This window comes from Monomorium pharaonis, chromosome 9, assembly GCF_013373865.1.
Source record: "Monomorium pharaonis isolate MP-MQ-018 chromosome 9, ASM1337386v2, whole genome shotgun sequence".
NCBI classification, from domain to species: Eukaryota; Metazoa; Arthropoda; class Insecta; order Hymenoptera; family Formicidae; genus Monomorium; species Monomorium pharaonis.
Window position 1 is genome coordinate 14,119,974 of NC_050475.1, and position 19,429 is coordinate 14,139,402.

The window sequence follows — 19,429 nt, forward strand, 5'->3', positions numbered from 1 at the left end:
TGTTCACTGGGTAGACTCAATCGTTAATTTTGTTCGATTAAAACCGCCATCGACTGCTTGACGGTTAATATGATTGTACTCAGAGATCAGCATTGCCTTGTCATACTATGATAGTTTAATATTTTAATACATCGACAATTTATAGATGCAAATACCTTGTTACAGAAAAATTTCTTCAATTTTGAGAGTATTTCTCTAAAGACAATCGAGATGGGTCTATATACAACTTGTGTTTGGATCTCGAATGGCTAGCACGCTGTTTCTGTGATCACGATATGTTCGTCACATAATAATCATTTTACAAATGACTTAATTTCGTTGTTCAAATCGCAGTGATACTTTTCTATTCAAGCGCTCAAATGAGTAAAAGTCTCCGTGTACAATAATGTGTATTATTGTGTACAAAACAGGAACTTCCTTCTTTTCTTCGGCGATTAAGCTGAAGCTGAAGAAGGCAATTAATGACCGCTGTAAGAGCTTTAATTTGGTTCGCGAAGTTAGCCATTCTTGTATTTTTTGTATAAGTTTATATAAGTTAAATTTTAGTCTGCAGCGCCAGTTATTGAATTTTTGAGTTCTGATCTAAACAAGATTCGCATGATAAAGTCGAATATTCCTGGGAAAGTGAAAAGTATTTAATAAAATAATTCTGTGCCGAGTTAGAAACAACAATATATCTATTAATATCCACATGTTAATTCAATTTTTTTTACACTATATGTAACTCTGATTAATGTCGTTGATCATTGGTTAATTTTGCTTTGTTGTTGGTGCATGCCTTTTTGGATAGTATATAACTTTTTTATTCATAATACAATATAATTTTAATGCTTAAAGAAATATCATGAAACATTACATTTGTGCTTGCACTAACAGAGATAAAATTTTATGTTTATTTTAAATAATTAGCTTTATTTTAATTCACCTTGTAATGTCGTACACATATATATGTTACTATTGTTATATATGCATCTGTATTTTATTTTGTATAATACGTTTCAAATTATGTTATTATGATTAAGTCGTTTTGGTGTTCTAATATAAGAAAATATGCAACAGTTATTAGATGTGATGCAACTAAAAAAAAACATTACTTGTAACATGGTGCCTATAACACGAGATTATTATCTCCTTTTTCTAAAAATTAATTGGTGTAACCCATATATTATTACACACGAATGGATTTGGTTATTGATTTAATGCTTAATTCTTATTTTTACAAAATTAAAAAATTTTGCTTTAAAGATAAGGGTGAAGATAAATTTAAAAATTTGATATTTAAAAAAAATGTAATATACCGTTGTAAAAAGTATAAAATACCATAAAATTATCATAAAATAAACTTTCATAAATATTATTCTAAAAAATATTCGCTAGAAAAAATTTCTCTGGGAGATTGTTTTAATCACTAAACATTAAGATACACAATTAAATAATAGAGATATAATATTTTTTTATGTCATCCAACATATCCGAAGTTTATCAAAATTGGTGAGGAACAGTTCCAACGGTTTCCTTGCCAGATATATTACAATCAAAGTCTGGCCGCGAAACAATTATGGGTATTATTTTTCGAAAAAGAGGAATACATTGCTATTAGTTCTTTCTCGCTTTCTTTTTTTTTGTCTTAACTCTTTCCCCCGTCTCTCTTTCCCTCTCTTAAAATTAGGCAAATTACTTAAAACTGACCTAATTTTAATTTAAGATCTCTATCCTATAAGAGCTAGTTAAAAATAAAGGACAATATTAGAAATCGTCGATTTTCGCCTCCACTTGCAAACGGAAAAAACCTATTCCATATGATTCTTAGACCTATATATAATGCGAAAATATAGCTCAGAAAACGAAAAACCCTGGGGAAAACTTTTACCAAGTAAATTTTTATGTCAAAAATGACTTTGCAGGGTGCTGCTTTCGTGAGTCTAATGTTTACTGACACATGCCTAGTTTATTTATTCATTCATTTATTTACTTGTTTTATGACCGAAAAAGGTCATTTACATAGGTTACAGATCAGTTTTTGTCTTTCTATGCCATTGGTGACTTGTCCAAATACTGACCGTGTGGTTAATTGGGGAGCGTCTTAGATGCGCACAGTAATAAACGGACACAGCAGGCTGAGTGAAACGGACACAGATCAAATGCGCACAGACCAAATGCGCATGGACCAAATGCACACGAACCAAATGCGCACGGATCAAATGCGCACAGACCAAACGGACACAGTAACCAACAAACTTACCACATGGGTTGCGACTTTTCAGGCACCTCTACCGACGGGATGGGTGCGGGAGGGGGGCGAAGCTTTCCTTGCACCCCCCGCGCGCGCGCGCGCGCGTGTGTGTGTGTGTGTGTGCAAAGCATGCTTTGCACCACATAGGTTTGCGACTGTGCGCATTTGGTCCGTGCGCATTTAGTCTGTGTCCGTTTCACTCAGCCCGCTGTGTTCGTTTATTACTGTGCGCATCTGAGATTCACTCGTTAATTGTTAACATACGCGTCAACGCAAGTACGATGCGACTGTCACCGGCATCTAAGCTTTTCTTCGCTTATTTCTTGTCCGAATACTTTTTAGAATCATGTATATAATCAATTTCATCAGTCTTAAGTTCCAAAATACATTTTAAACTCTAATAAAGACAATGGAGTTAGAACAAAAACTGATCTGTAACCTATGTAAATGACCTTTCTTGATCATAAAACAAATAAATAAATGAATGAATAAATAAACTAGGTATGTCTCAGTGGACATTAAACTCACGAAAGCAGCACCCTGCAAGGTCATTTTTGACATACAAATTTATTTAGCAAAAGTTTTTCCCACAGTTTCCCGCTTTCTGAGCTGTATTTTCGCATTGTATATAGGTCTAAGAATCATATGAAATAGGTTTTTTCCGTTTGCAAATGGGGCCGAAAATCGATGATTTCTAACATTGTCCTTTTGAAATATCTGAGACATTAACTGTTTGACTGTACACTATCAAAAAATTACGTTCACTGCACACATGAATGTACGACACCCGGAAAACTTTGACGATTTGTATCTCGGGCAGAAATCGACAAATTTTAATCTATTAATTTTCATTTCTAAAGAAAATTTCTTAGAATTGTGATAATATAGATGAGAAAGTCATATGTGTAAAGTGGAAAGATATATTTAATAGACTGATAATTGATAAAAACATTTTGCATAAAAATTTGTTTTTTTAAACGGCTGCATTTTTTAGAAAAAAAAACTTCAAAATATGATAACTGGAAAGCTGAAAAGTTATATTAAAAAATTCTATTTTCAGTTTTTTAATTTGTTCCAAAAAGTATATTTTTTTAAGATATGAATATTTGATATTTTTCAATCTAATAGTATTAGCTTAAAAGTGAAATCATCGAAATATTTGTAAATAAAACGACAATTATTGTTTTCATGATTATTTATTATTTATTTAACTTAAATATTTTATAATTTTTTAAAAATGCAACTTAAATTATATTCTGCTTCAATTGCTGTAGATTTTTGCTGTATGATTTTTGCACATCAGTTTTTCGTATTTCAAGCATTTGAAATTAGTTTTTCTGTCTAAATGTGATGGGCAAAAACCGCATTTTTTAAATTTCATTTTATTATCGGCTAGAAAATCACGAAAATCTTAATCTTCGGTTCGATTGTCTCCTCGATCTTTGTCGATTGTCGATTTCCACTCTGCACAATTTTGTGACGTTTCCTGCACAGTGGGTGTATCGTACCCGGAATCAAACTTTCGTTCACGCTCTTGCAAGCATTAAGCAAGTATTGATCGGTTCAAGTACGCATAAAGTAGAAGGGACCCCTAACTGCTCCCGCCCATGTTCCATTTTTTACTGCTTGTTCTAAAATGACGAACGTTCGAAAATCGGTCTGGGTGTGATTAACCCAATGTGCAATCAAAGGGTTCATATTGATGAAAATAATCGAATCGTGATGGTTACTGATTATTTAGTCGCAAATAGCAATTGTTGTTTAGATCTACAAAGTTTTTACAATATTTTGCGGAGATAGAGGTCTCGCTACCATTAAATCTAAACGCGGTCCGGCCGCTGCTATAAGCGGAACGGCCAGACAACAATCGCAGTCTTCTGTGCTGGTCTCATTCACTTGGACAATCCTGTCATACGGCTGCAAAATACCGTCGCATGGTCCACCGGGACGTAAACGGTTTATGTAAACGCCTCGTTCGTAAAGACCATCTGACACTGAAAAGCCAAAGTCCTCATAAACCGGATCCTTGTGAAGCAACACGTGCACTATTTGGTGAGATCTGCCGACGCTGCCACGTTCCTGCATCCTAAATTTTATAAATAAAAAAGAAATATACAAATAAATAATTTTCCAGTAAATATCAACTAATAAAATGTAATATTACAATAATATTATAAAATTGCTGTAATACAACATGACAATATTTTCATAATATTGCACAAGTATCGCTTCAATATTAAATGTCCAATATTTGTATAAACATTTCTGCAATATTTTGATAATATTATTGTTATATTGCAACAATATTTCTGCAATATTGCGCTAATGATTTTGTAATATTATATATTTTGTATATTCTGTAATATCTGCAATTGTATATTCTGTCATAATAATATTCCAGTAATATTACGGTACTTTGCAATAATATACAATAACTATTGTGTAATATTATGATGACATGTATAATATTATATTTCGTTTTGCGATATTGCAGTAATAAATCTGCAATATGACAATAATGTTCATATAATATTACGGTAATATTAGCCAAAAATAATTCAATTTTACATAAATATTTCACTAATGAATTTTTATAAACACTTAATAATAACAAATAATCTAAACTGTTATATTTGTGGATTTACTACAATTTTATTAGAATAAAATAAGATTGAGAAATCTAAAAAATATTTCTTTTCTTTTGTTTTTCCTTTAAAGATTATATTTGAAAAATTAAAGATAAAAATAAAATTAACAAAATAACGTCAAAAAACAAAAAAAATTTATTTAGATGCAATTTTGTTAATTTTATTTTTATCTTTAACGTTTCAAATATAATCTTTAAAGGAAAACCAAAGAAAAAAAAATATTTTTGAAATTTCTTAATCTTATTTTATTCTACTGGAATTGTGAAATCCGCAAATTAACAGTTTACATTATTACATTGAAACATCGAAATTAACGTGATGATTGCAAATATAGGGTAAGTATGCTTATGATATAAGACGTGTGCCTGATATGAGACATGAAATTATTTTACAAACACGAATACTTTTTAAATAAATGTTACTATCTTATGTTAGTAACTGATAACTGTGAAATGGCATCATGCAAATGGCAATCGCTTAGCGCACATGTATGACCATGTGTATAAAAATTGTGTTTCCATCACTTAGAAAAATTTTCAATTTTTAAAGGATATGATTAATATATGAATAATATAATTTAATAGCAATAGGGCTTAACATTTATTTTTAACATGGTAGTAATATTAAATATAACTATTGTATCTTGGTATTTATATCTTGGTATTGGTCATTATTTCAATATTTGTATGATTTGTGTAGATCTTAATATCAGAGGGAGTGGTTCACTTGGACACAGTACAATTGGATACAGTGCAAATGGACACGGTGCAAATGGACACAAAATAATGTACACGTTTCAAATGGACACGGTTCATTTCAACACAGGAATTTTGGACACAGTAATTTTGTACACAGGAAAAATAAATTCTGGACAAATTACTTTTTGGACATGATAAATTGTACACTATGCAATTGGTCACATAAAATTTGTACACCGCAAAGTTGTACACCGCCAAGTTATACACCATAAAATTGCACACCGTTCATTTAGACACGTAAAAGTTGTACACCGCAAAGTTGTACACTATATGTATGTATATTGTATTGGAAATCTGCTAATACATATAAATTTTACTTTGTTTGCAATGTACTACATGGGTTAGCGACTTCAACTCCGCGTGGTTGCGGAAGGAGGGCCTCCCCTTGCAGCCCCCCCCGTGTGTGTGTGTGTGTGTGTGTGTGTGCGCGCGCGCGCGCGCGCGCGTGCGTGTGTGCAAACCATTCTCTGCACCACATGGGTTTGCGACTTTTCACGCAAAAGTTCGTGGTGTACAATTTTGCGGTATACAACTCTGCGGTGTAAAACTTGGCGGTGTATAAGTTTGCGGTGTATAAGTTTGCGGTGTACAAATTTGCGGTGTACAAATTTGCGGTGTACAACTTTGCGGTGTACAAATTTTACGTGTCCAATTGCACGGTGTACATTTTTATCGTGTCCAAATTGTAATTTGTCCAGAATTTATTTTTCCTGTGTACAAAATTACTGTGTCCAAAATTCCTGTGTCGAAATGAACCTTGTCCATTTGAAACGTGTACATTATTTTGTATTCATTTGCACCGTGTCCAAGTGAAGGCCATTCATATGAGATACTAGAAAGTTTTTAATATAAAGTACAATACAAAGATAAAAAATTTGAACAAATTTTGTGTATCCTTTATTGAAAAAAATTTTTTGTACAAGTTAATTTTTTAATCAAAATCTAAAGATTTTATTTTTTATCATTTAGTTTCTATTTTTTACATTTTGTTGATAAAAATTACCTATGATTTGTTACATGTACGTAATTACAATAAATAAGAAAGTTTAATTGAAAATGTATTTTTTTCACATTTAATTTTCTAATATAAAATCATTTTACATTAAAAAACTGTCTCATATTAGAACACCTTTTTTTAAACGGACGAATATTTCAAGTCTAAGAAAAAACATTAATCCTTTAACTGTGGGACAAAAATCAATATTCTGTGCCATTTTTGTGGAAAAAAAAAGTTTACAATTTCATTCATAAATTTATTTTTTACATTTTTGGTCGTTGATTTCGAATTTGATCAAAATTTTAAAATTTGAAATGACGGATCTAATATAGAAACCCATTTTCAAGAAAATCTAATTATTTTTAAAAACTTTGATGCGCCATATTCCACCATTTCGAATTTTGCAGTTTAGACCTTTAAATTCAACGACCTGAGAAACTTTGGAATATTTCCGCACTTGATAAGGATCGAAACCTATGGTCGAAACGTTGTGCATTGTTAAATATACATGTGGCCAGTCAGGTCGAAACTAATAATCAATCTTGTTATGATTTCACATCTACTGGCGAAGCGAAAATTACTTTTTTTAGGTTTGGAATATTTGCCATTATAAAAATTTTTGTAGTTAAATATTTTTTCTGAGATGCACATATCTATATATGCGTGAGTCCCAAATGCGCACAGTAAACGGACACAGCAGGCTGAGTGAAACGGACACAGTAACAAACGGACACAGTGCGAAACGGATACAGACCAAATGCGCATAGACCAAACGGACACAGTAACAAACGGACACATTGCGAAACTGACACAGACCAAATGCGCACAGACCAAACGGGCACAGTAACAAATGCGCGCAATGCGAAACGGACACAGTAATAAATGCGCACGGACCAAATGCGCACAGTGCGAAACGGACACGGCTTCGCCCCCTCCCTTCCCGCACCCACCCCATCGGTAGGGAAGCCTTGAAAAGTTGCAACCCATGTGGTAAGTTCGTGCGCATTTGGTCTGTGCGCATTTGTTACTGTGTCTATTTCGCACCGTGCGCATTTGTTACTGTATCTGTTTAATCTGTGCGCATTTGGTCTGTGTCCGTTTGTTACTGTGTCTGTTTGGTCTGTGCGCATTTGGTTTGTGTCCGTTTCGCATGTGTCCGTTTGTTACTGTGTCCGTTTGTTACTTTGTCCGTTTCACTCAGCCTGCTCTGTCCGTTTATTACTGTGCGCATCTGGGACGCTCCCATATATGTCATCCACAGCAAAGGGGTTAACAAGTAAAGTACTCTGTGATATAATATTTGCAAATGACCGTCCGTTACAAGTTCGATCGCGATATATCACGCGGGTTCCGTCTTGGAAGTAGGCGCGTTTACGGAACGCGTTTCATTTTGTGTGCTGCCTTGCGTGCCGTCTTTTCTATTAATTAAGTTGTTTCAAGCGCCACATTGAGAGCATTGCTGAGATTGGCGACTACGCAAACAATTTTGTGTAATTTCGATGCTTCGTCACGCCTGAAAGATAGAAGGGGGACGTCGAAAACTCCGAAGGAGACCTGATTGCCGCCAAGAAATCGCCAAGATCTCTTTGAGAGTGGGAGCACGTAGGTCGTATCGTCCTTTCTTTGCCGTTATCTTAATTGCGAGAATCTCGAGATACTGCCGATAATGATTTACAAGATCCGAAAGAGCGCTCCAAGATGAACGCTGAACTCACAAAGGAAATAATCTCCCGACAGGTCGTACGAGAGTTCCCGCAAGAAGGGGCAAAGTCAGTCTGTATTCTATCCAGCCAAGATGAATTACATCCCGTCAGTTCACGAGTCATGGAGTCGGAGGATGACATCCAGAAGAACGGAGAAATGGCCGCCCAAGACTTGGTAGTCGGAAAAGTTAAAAAAGGTCCCGTTAAAATGGACGAGCAAATTTGAGTTTTGCGCCAAGAATTACGAGCACGTAGCAACTGCGTACGCAATGCGTTACACGTTAATTAAGTCGCGACCAATAGCGATGCAATCCATTTAGACAAAGTGGGACGCGTCGCAGTGTGACCTCTGCAAGATGGACGATCAATCTTTACTTGAGCTGCGGATACACTGTCAAAAAGATCCCGAGCAATTTAGATGTTAGAATTGTTAGAAGACGCAGGATTCTGAGAAAGTGAACAGAAGATCATCGATTGGTGAGACAACCGTTAAATTGCCTGTAAAGTCGCCGATTTCGCGATCGGGCGAGTCGCAAGTCGATCGCGAACAAAACAAAATATCTAATAGATATCTAATGAATATCTACATATCTATATGATGTCCATATCTAATATAGATAACTAGTAGACATCTAATAGATGTTTTAAATATCTGTATCTTCTGAATAATTAGCAGGGATATCTAATGGATATGCACACATTATCTACATATCCATGTCCACCAAACAGCTATCCATTAGATATCCATGCGTTGTCCACATATCCACGTCCACCAAACAGTTATCAAGGATATCCTATTAGATATTCACGTACTACCCACATATCCATGTCCACCAAACAGCTACTAAGAATATCCAATAAATATTTACGCGTTGTCTACATATTCACGTCCACCAAATAGCTACTAAAGATATCCATTAGATATTTGGCCGCCGCGCACTCGCCAGATGAGTAGTGCGCGGCGTCGCCAATAGAGCGGCCGTGCAACTCAGAAGTAAGATGCAACAACCACGCTATATAAGGATCACCTGCAGTGCAAGAAACAAGTTTAAAATTAGACTTCTCCAGCGACGAGGGTGTTTCTGTGGTAACTACAGGACCTCTCAGAGCATGCTCGACGGGCCTTTACCCACTTTTGATGATTTTTATGACATTCTCCCACACACAACATAATATGTATTACATATCTAATGGATATCCTCGATAGATATTAGGGATATCCATGAATATATAGGAAATATCCATTAGACATGCTATAAATATCCAGATGTCCGCAATATGAGATCTAGTAAATATCCATGGGATATATAGATCAATATCCAGTCGACATCCATAGCAGTATCTAGTGGATATTTATGTAAATATCCACTGGATATCTTATAGATGTTGATTGGATATTGATTTATATATTCTATGGATATTTACTAGATTGCATATTGCGGACATCTGGATATTTATAGCATGTCTAATGGATATTTCCTATATATTCATAGATATCCCTAATATCTGTCGAGGATATCCATTAGATATGTAATATATATTATGTTCTGTGTGGGTACTCAGTGATTTAAAAAAATATGCAAGTGATCATGCTTATTTTAATGACAAAATTATCTCAATATATAACCTCACTTCTAAAGTGAATATGCGAGACTCAGTAAAGCACGCGGTCTTAAAATTGCTCAGATTGTAGGAAAAAACTCAGTTGAATCTCACTTGTGACAATGCAAAAGGAACGTGCATTTAACTGAGTTATGACGTCACAAGTGAGAATTATCTGAGTTTTGATGTAAATGGAAAGCAACATTTATGTTTTATTGATTTTTGCCATAAAGACAATAGTTTTTAAGAAAAATGACGTTAAATGTTCAAAACATCATAAAACTCATTTAACATAATTCGAGTTTTATTAGTTAATTTTGTTAGTTAATAATGGAAGGGGGTGCGGCAAAGCCTCTTTTTCGCATATGTGTTTTCTGTATTACATGAGTTTGCGACTTTCCACGCGTTGTGAGGTTCACCCATACCTCCCTCCCCCCGCCTTGCTTAAAGAGCGAAATGACGTTTACGCTTGTATTGTACCACATGGATTTGCGACCTTCTAGGCGTAGCGAGGTCCACTCTTGTACTGTATCAAATAGGTTTGCAACTTTCTACGCATAGTCAGGTTCACTCTTGTACTGTACCACATGGGTTTGCGACTTTTTAGTGTACCCCTACCGACGATGGGGTAGGTGCGGAAGAGAGGAGGCAAAGCCCGTGTGTGTGTGTTGTGTGTGTGTGTCTATAGCGAAGAAGTGTCGGTTGATTTGTGTTGGATGAGTTATATAAAGTTTTGAACATTTAACGCCGTTTTTCTTAAAAACTATTGTTTTCATGATAAAAATCAATAAAACGTACAATATGTATTTTGATGAGATCTACAACTTTTATCTGAAGTATTTTTTGAAATTTCCATTATTTACGGAAATAAATAGAAAAAATCGTGAATTTCATTCATTGTTTTTTTATGGTTTTTGCCATAAAAATCAAATTTGCGCCAATTTTCACTATCATATTCGTAATCAGCGTGCCAAAACGTAAGAATACACAGTTTCAAAAAATCGGAGGTATGTCGCTTTCGGAAGTTTATCCGAACTTTCTCTTAGACGCATTTTTTTTTAAATCACGTGACCAATAGCATGGGTATATATTGAGTAGCCCCTAGAATACCCCTTAGACGTTTTCAAGTCAGTTTTCAAATCAGTTTGCCCGAAAGCTTGTGTGTAGTAAATTTTTTCCAAGTGCGATTTATTGAACAACTATAGTATTTTTCAAAAATAACTGATAAATTAAAAGTTATTGATATTACGGAAACGTCTACATAGAAATTACAGACATTACAGATGACGATATAGAAATTATAGAAATTGTAGATGTAAATAATGTCAATATTATAAATAATGAAAATGTAAATCTAAATAACAAAATTGTGAATAATGTAGATAACAACATTCATCATCAAAAAAACGCAGATATTTTCGCCGCAGAGCTTCTCTGCCAAATAGATATTAAAAATGTGTTATGAGTGACACACTCATAACGATAAGGTGTCAGTAACACGATGACGTAAGTCGGTCAGCTGCAGTCAGCATCGAGCGCATCGCGCGAGGTTTCGCGCAATCCGCTCGACAATTAGCGCAATGCTCCTTAGACAGCACTTGCTGTCTAAGCAATAATTTGGAATACTGACCGATTTACGCCCTCACGCAATCCTCCCCTTCTTTCGATCCAACTACCGAATTATCGGATATATAAACCGGCGAAAGAAGGTGAGGATCGGGTCAATCCGAAGTAGACAAACTAAGACTACACACGACACTCTGCTTTGCGGGGTCGTGTATCGCCGAGATAACTTATTGTAAACACACAACCACGACGCTCTGCCTTGCGGGGTCGTGGACAACGAGCTAATAGACGCGACACTCTGCCTTGCGGGGTCGCGATCTACCCATTGTAACTAAATACAAGAATAAAAGTGTTCAAGACAAATAATGGTGTATGTGACGAAATACCTTCCTCGCGAGATCTCTGGCAGCGATCCCCAAATCGTACTCACAACGAGGGGTACAACAAATGCCTATGAAGTGGATGAATTTTTTGAAAATATGGATGATGGATTTTATAGATAAAGAGGATCGCGAGAGCGTGATGTCTGAAGACAGCCAATATATGAACGACTGCAGTGAGAATTTCAACGAAACTCGTGAGAAAGACGTCCAGCATTACGTCACAATTTTACAACTGCGAACGCTAAGCTCATAATTAAAGCATTGTGTAATTTAATGATACTACAAGACAGAGGAAACATATGCTACAGGCACCTACGTAGCATGTGCCAAATGCATGATTGGAGTAGCGGACGCAGACATTGATAAAATGTTTGCTGTCCGTCAACATCTAACGAACAGGATTGAAGTAATTAGCGGCAAATACTGCTCTAATTGCCGAAAATCAGATTTTATTTTGATTCCGTACATCTGGCCAGTTTGGACACTAAAAAATTATTTACAGCAATAGTCGTAGTCGCAGTTACAACAATAGTTACAACCATAGTCACCATACACACTACTATTACTATTATTAAGTCACATACTACTACTGCTATTAAGACATGGAGGGGCGCACCGTATAAGAAGAAAAGCTCTAACATTGTCTCACATCAGTTGCTCATTACGACAGCAAAAGTTCCCGATAACGTTGACTGCTGGATCGATTGGTGAAAGATGGACTTCTCGAAAATAAACTGTTACGTTCCAATCCAGGAAAACGAAGCGTGCGATAAACCGTAAATATTATTTAATTAAATCAAAATTTGTTACATATTTATTTGAATTTTTATTTCTAACTTGCTGTATTTTTTTTAAAGAACAATATCGCAGCCGCACTATACTCCCCGCATTCTGAAAAGAAGATTTTCTTTAATGGCTACATCATACAACTTGAATATTGGAATCAGCGTAGGGCCTGAGCCTTTTGTGGAAATACTGCTTGGAAACAACAAGGGCAATGAGATACTACTTTCACGTCAAACATGGACAATAATGAGAGAGAGAGAGAGAGAGAGAGAGAGAGAGAGAGAGAGAGAGAGAGAGAGAGAAAAGCGTTTATTAACATTCTAGGGCAAGCCCTCTAAGAAAAAAGTAGTCGAAAAACATAGACTATAGTATGTAAAGCTAGAGCGCAATATATGCAATGCAACTTTGGGCGAAAAGTACAGTATCCAGCTAGCCAGGCCTGTTAAAATCACATATCGTGAAAGCTTTACAGCAAGGATTGTTTCAATTTTGACAACAATTTTATGACAAGTAATTGTCTGTTGCTTTGTTTTTTAAAAGTTTCGAGCAAATTTACGGCAAAAGTTTTCATCACACGATGCTGCAAATAACAGAGAAAGACTTGTACATAAATATTACGTATAGAAATTACAAGATTTGTTCCGACACGATAAAATGCAAAATTTAAGCAAATAACAGAGCAAACCTTGCTACACGACATGACAATAAATTTATGGCAGAAACAGGAAATCTTGTTAAGCACAGAATAACGGCAAATTAGTAGCAAGAACAAAATAAAACTTGCCGAGCATACTTTCGCAACAAAATTGCAAGGTGTGTCCGTAAACAGCTTAGTTTTTGTTGGCAAGGCTTGTCGCAAATAGTATGACGCACATTTTATGCAAATAACAGGGTTGCATTATCGGGTTTTAAACTTTATTTCTGACTTTACTATCTATCTCGAGATGGCGCATTTCTCGTGAAAAAGATTTACCTACTGGATTAATAAAAGGGGCTCGTCGAGAACAGAGAACCAAGTACGATTGCACCATTCACATTTAATATTGGACTAATCAGTCTAATATTTCAGTCTAATAATCATTTTTGTTGATTTAAATTTCGATAATATTTGTCCTGTTCTTGGATTAAGAATCTCGTGTATTCTGTGTTAGGTATTTTTGTTACACCCTGTATATTAAATAATAATAATAATATAATATATAATATATTATACATTAATATATTATATTAGAATATGTAAATATTATAAACAAGAAAGCAAAGCCATCTCAAGGGATGGCACAGTCTTAGTGGGTTCAAATTTAATACTGAGCTTGATTAGCTCATAGTGAAGATGGTGATGTAAAAATAATTTGTAAATGTTATTGTGCCGCTTTCAAGTTACACAGCGAACAAATAGACAGACACACCAAACAAATTTATTATAATAGATATGTGTAATATGTGTATATATATGTTTTGCAAAATGTACAATTTTTATAATTAAAATTTTTATAATTCTAAAAATACATAAATTGTAATCCAATATTTATTAATTCTACCACGAATAAGTAAATCTTATAATTTACAGAGTATATATGCGCGCGCGTGTGTGTGTGGCATGTGTCGTGTGTGTCGTGTGTGTCGTGTGTTTGAAATATTTTGAAGCCAAATATAGAAAAATATCATGTGTTCGGATTTACAATTATTATCAAATCATTAGTAATATTACACACAAATAGTTGCTATTCATGTAGTTACTCTTCAATTACTGTTTAGTTAGGTAGTTGTAAATAGTTACTATTTGAAACTATTCACCAATAGTCGTAGTTACTTTTCAATTACTCTTTGGTTACATAGTCACGAATAGTTACTATTCACCAACAATTGTAGTTACTATTCAATTACTATTTATGCACTTAGTCACCAATAATTACTATTCAAGTTACTACAGAAATTGAATAGTAATAAAAATTTGAATAGTTCTTAATAGTTCTCAATAGTTCCTTTCCATACGGGATAGACTAGTCTGGTCCGCCGGACCAAAATTAAAAAAAAAATTTTTTTTAAGGTTATGAAAAAATGAGCCAATGCAGCAATTCTGACATTAAATTCAGATTCAGCAGATCAAAATACATAAAGATAAACTAGTCTGGTCGACCGGACCAACATTAAAAAAAAAAATGTTTTTTGGAGGTTAGGAAATACGAACTAACTTTGCAATTCTGACATTGGATTCGGTTTCAGCGGGTCAAAATATACAAGGATTGACTAGTCTGGTCCGCCAGATCAACATTAAAAAATTTTTTTTAAGGTTAGGTTAGGTTAGGAAATGCGAGCTAACTTTGCAATTCTGACCTTGGATTCGGATTCAGCGGGTCGAAATACATAAGGATTGACTTGTCTAGTCCGCCGGACCAACCACTTTTTTTTGTGTGCCTGTGTAATTAACGAACGGGTTATTTTGCGTACGCGGGAATTCTCAGACTTGTTTACGCTTTATCTTGCGTCGTTGGTGGACGCCAAACTCCCGATAAGATAATAGTTTCGCCAAGGGCGATCGGGACGCGATAATTATTATGAGCTCGCCAACGAGGCGGTACAAGACAATGATATGAAATGGGACGAAAGCGCAATTAACAGAGATTCGCGATACCGATGCGACAGAGTAAATCAGATTTTACTAACAATAAGTTATAAATGCACCACAATTCACAGCGCGGTTAATGACAGTAACTCGCGGCACGACTACAGGACGAAAATACAACTGACTCGGCTGCGGATCGGGACGCACACGCAACGTAATTGTAATACGAAACGAACAGCACGGAGCAAACTTACGCGGGCGGGCGCGATCGGGCGAAGCAACGATACTCTAATAAATTCGTGACTCTAATCTAATGACTACAAGATCGTAACAAATTCGTGACTCTAATCTAATGACTACAAGATCGTAATAAATTCGTGACTCTAATCTAATGACTACAAGATCATAATAAATTCGTGACTTTATCGTGAGTCGTCCAATCACGAAATCGGTGGCTGTACAATTCTAATACGACGCTGGTCTCACCAAGCCGGCCAAGAGCCTCACCAAGAGGCCACTTCGTCTCGGCCTCGTCCGGATCGGGAGGTTTCCGGCTCCTGAGTCCTCTTACACGATATCTCAGCTCGGGATTCGGATCGCACACACAAGACAATACAACGTCCGCAGTTCGAGTAAGGAATCTTGGATCCTGCGGGGGCCGCTCGGCGACGCGCCCCACTTGCCTCCGATAAGCCGGGCCCTTATTGGCTGCGGTTTTCCAAAATCGATTTTCGCGCAACGCGCGGCGTGCACGCCATCGCCTGCTGATCGATCGAAGCGCGGCGGTCGATACTGTTGGGCCCCGTGCACGAGAATTTTTGGCGCTTTTCTTTACGGCAGATTCTTCTCTCCTTGCCGGGCGCATCCTCCGCTACCGGGACGTTATCTCCTCCTCGACGAGGGCGTTTACTGATTAGAAGCTGTCGCGATCTCCGCCGGAACTTATGCGGGATCGGATTTAAAGTCGCACTGTCTGGACACCGGCCTCGCGCGCCTTCGCTGGATCCTGAAAGCGTGATTCGGCGGCAATATCGGAATTCTCACAAGATGGAAATTGTAGGCAAGATAAGGGCGGTATTATCTGAGGACCCCCGCTCAAAAAGAGTCTTCTAAAAATCCCTTGTTGATCTTGCTTCGCGACTTCCGGGAAGGTCCTTCCGTCGAGACGAGACGCCAGAACTTACAAAATAAATCTTCAGGGCCACCGATCTCCGCCACGCTCGCGATGCAGCGCTCGCAAAAATCTTAACGATTAATAAACGGACAACACACGGGACGTCACACACACAAAAACACGAGATCACGCTTTCGCGTCCGTTCCCGAGCGGGAGGACGCAGGACCCGCGTGATGTTAACGCGTAATGGCCGATAAGGCCCTTGTGACGGGCAGCAGCCTGTTGCTATCACGTCACAATGTATTACCATATATTAATGTATTTTTACTAATTTTTATTATTTCTATAATTATTATAACTTTTATTATATTTCTCTCCATTATATTAATATATTTTTATACGATATAAAGTGAAAATTAAACGCTTATATAACACTTGAAATAATATACTTATTTTTCTTTATCGAGATTGTTCGCATAAAGCATATCGCACCGCACATAACGAATGATACCAACATATACGTGTTTACGCTTGTGCGCATGCTAACCTGACGTCCTAGTCAAAAAACACACTCTAACTCTCCTCCCAAGCAGAGTCGAAGAGTGTCGATTGAGTTTGAATAAAATTCTAAATGTAAAGCGACGTGTGTCGATTTGTGTCAAAAGTGTCGCTTGTGTCTTCTAAAAGGAAAACAGACCTAGGGTAGAGGTTACAGTATAGATAGAGACCCTCTAAAGTCATTCGAGTCAAGTAATAAAAAGATCTACTTTTTGTATAGATCAAGATCATATAATCTAAAAAATCTAAATCAGATCAAAAATTATCGTAAAAAAAAGATCTTTACTAGATCAATAGAAGTTGATCTAGATTAATGATCTAGATCATTTGATCAAGATCATTTACAACACTGGTCGATCAATAATCACAAACGGACCTTTTTGTCGTCGAAAAGTCATGACAGATTGATTCGGCTTAAGATTATTGTATCCATAATGGTCCTTACAGAAACGCGTGTACAGAATTGACCATTTGTTTTTTTCGAAATCCAGATTCATATCGTCATACGGATAACATTCCGAGTTTAGATACATTTGTCAATTACAATAGTCAAATCGGCTCGTATCCTCAAGCATGACGTTTCTTCCGACCAGCCTGCAGAGCGAAGACGACGTAATGCGGCTTCTCGAGCTGAGTAGCGGTGAGTAGCTTGATAACCCACGAATGTTTGGTTGTGCGTTGCAATAACGGAAACTCACACAGGTCCCACCGAGCGAAAAGCCATGCTGAGATATCGCCCGTTTTCTAAAACACGCAGCATTGATAGTTTATTTCTTTCATTCAACAACACATGTGGCATTCGCTATTGTACTTTGAATAATTCAATTTCCGGTTTCCGCGCTGGATCGTCAACTAGACAATTATTGTCGTTGTGCACGCGTATCAAAATCAACTCACGACAAGCATTAATCATCACGCGTCTGTAATCTTTGCAAAATCCCAATAACATGTTAAGCGGTTTACAAAAATTAAAGTATTTATTCGGATGCCACGGATTCCAACCAGCGTTATTCTGGTTCTGTTGGATGACATGGTTATATAATTCTTGAGCGTGCTGATTATTCCATCGTTTTTGTTGCGATCAATCTCCACACCGTCAAGTTCATATCGAATCTCATCAAACATGAACGCGATGCAATTATTTTCCACTGTCACATCAGACCCCGCAACTGGTTTTTTTACAGTAAATTTTTCCTCGATGTATAAAAAACTTTAAGACGGTAATGTATAAATCTTAATGTTGTATAGGTATTCTTATCTCATCGCTGTAATCAAACGTTGTATTGGCGAATGGATTGTACGTGTGAGTCTCGATCTTGATGATGCGATTGTCAAAGATCGGCTCATTCTCGACGTTTAAGATGTCCGTCATTATTGTACCGCGTACAAGATTATAGAAATGCAACGTTCGACGCAGTAAGTTTCTTTTTCTCGATGCAACCTTCTTTTTTTGGTGATTGAAATTTACTACTAAATGTTGATTTCGTAAATGTTGTGTTACCTTTTATGTGCCGGTTCAATACGAGCATCTCACGCTGCGTCTACACAAACGTTATTGTCGCAGTCGTACGTGCAATCTGACGGTGATTTCTTCTCCTCAAAAATTAAGCAATCGTCCGTGTAATCGACAACGGGAGCGGTGCACTTCCACACGGTTCAAACGGACACGGTGCATTTGGACACGATATCTTGCGCACGGTTTAAATGGCCACGGTGCATTTGCACACTGTGCATTTGGACAAAAAAGAAATTTTATTAAAAATGTACACCAGTTATATGCACACGTAAAATTTGACCACCGGTTATTTGCACACGAAAAAATGCCCACCGTTCACTTGGACTCGTAAAAGTTGCACATCATTCATTTGCACATGGAAAGATGCGCACCGATCATTTGCACACGGAAAGATGCGCACTGATTATTTGCACACAAAAAGATGCGCACTGATCATTTGCACACAAAAAGATGCACACTGATCATTTGCACACGGAAAGATGCGCCCTGATCATTTGCACATTAAAAGATGCACACCGATCATTTGCACACCATTCATTTGGACACGGTGCTTTTGGACATCGTTTATTTGCACACCGCTCAGTTGCACACCGTTCAATTACATACCGTTCAATTGCACAACGTTCAATCAAACGCATATAAAATATTCATACATTATGGCTGCGTTTGCGATGTGTATATGGGTTAGCGACTTGGACGGGATGGGTGCGGGAGGGGGGCCGAAAGCCCCTTGCACCCGTGTGTGTGTGTGTGTGTGTGTGTGTGTGTGTGTAAAGCATTCACTGCACCACATGGGTTTGCGACTTAAATGGTGTGCAATTGCTCGGATAGCTAAGCGAGATTAAGCATATCAGGAAAATTAATGCACTGCATGTATGTTGTGAATTTGCCCACAATTTTCTGTCATTGTAATTTAACGTGGAACGAAGTTGACATCAGGAGAGCAAATAACCTTTATGAGTTTATAAAATTATAAGTGCATGCATTGAGGAATAATA

At 36.6% G+C, this 19,429-nt stretch overlaps 1 protein-coding gene across 6 annotated transcripts in view; it reads right to left on the reverse strand.

The window, feature by feature from the left end:
- Positions 1-3,953: 3,953 nt before the first annotated feature.
- Positions 3,954-19,429, reverse strand: part of LOC105830797 (glutamate receptor-interacting protein 1) — a 136,043-nt gene continuing 120,567 nt past the window's right edge. For 5 of the 6 annotated variants that reach the window (XM_012670384.3, XM_028193285.2, XM_028193283.2 and 2 more), the window contains one exon: positions 3,954-4,319. In XM_012670384.3, the coding sequence (XP_012525838.1) occupies positions 4,001-4,319 (319 nt within the window). In that variant the 3' untranslated portion in view covers positions 3,954-4,000. Of the gene's footprint in view, positions 4,320-16,806; positions 17,660-19,429 lie in introns of those variants that run through there. The other variant, XM_036291788.1, reaches the window with a different exon arrangement.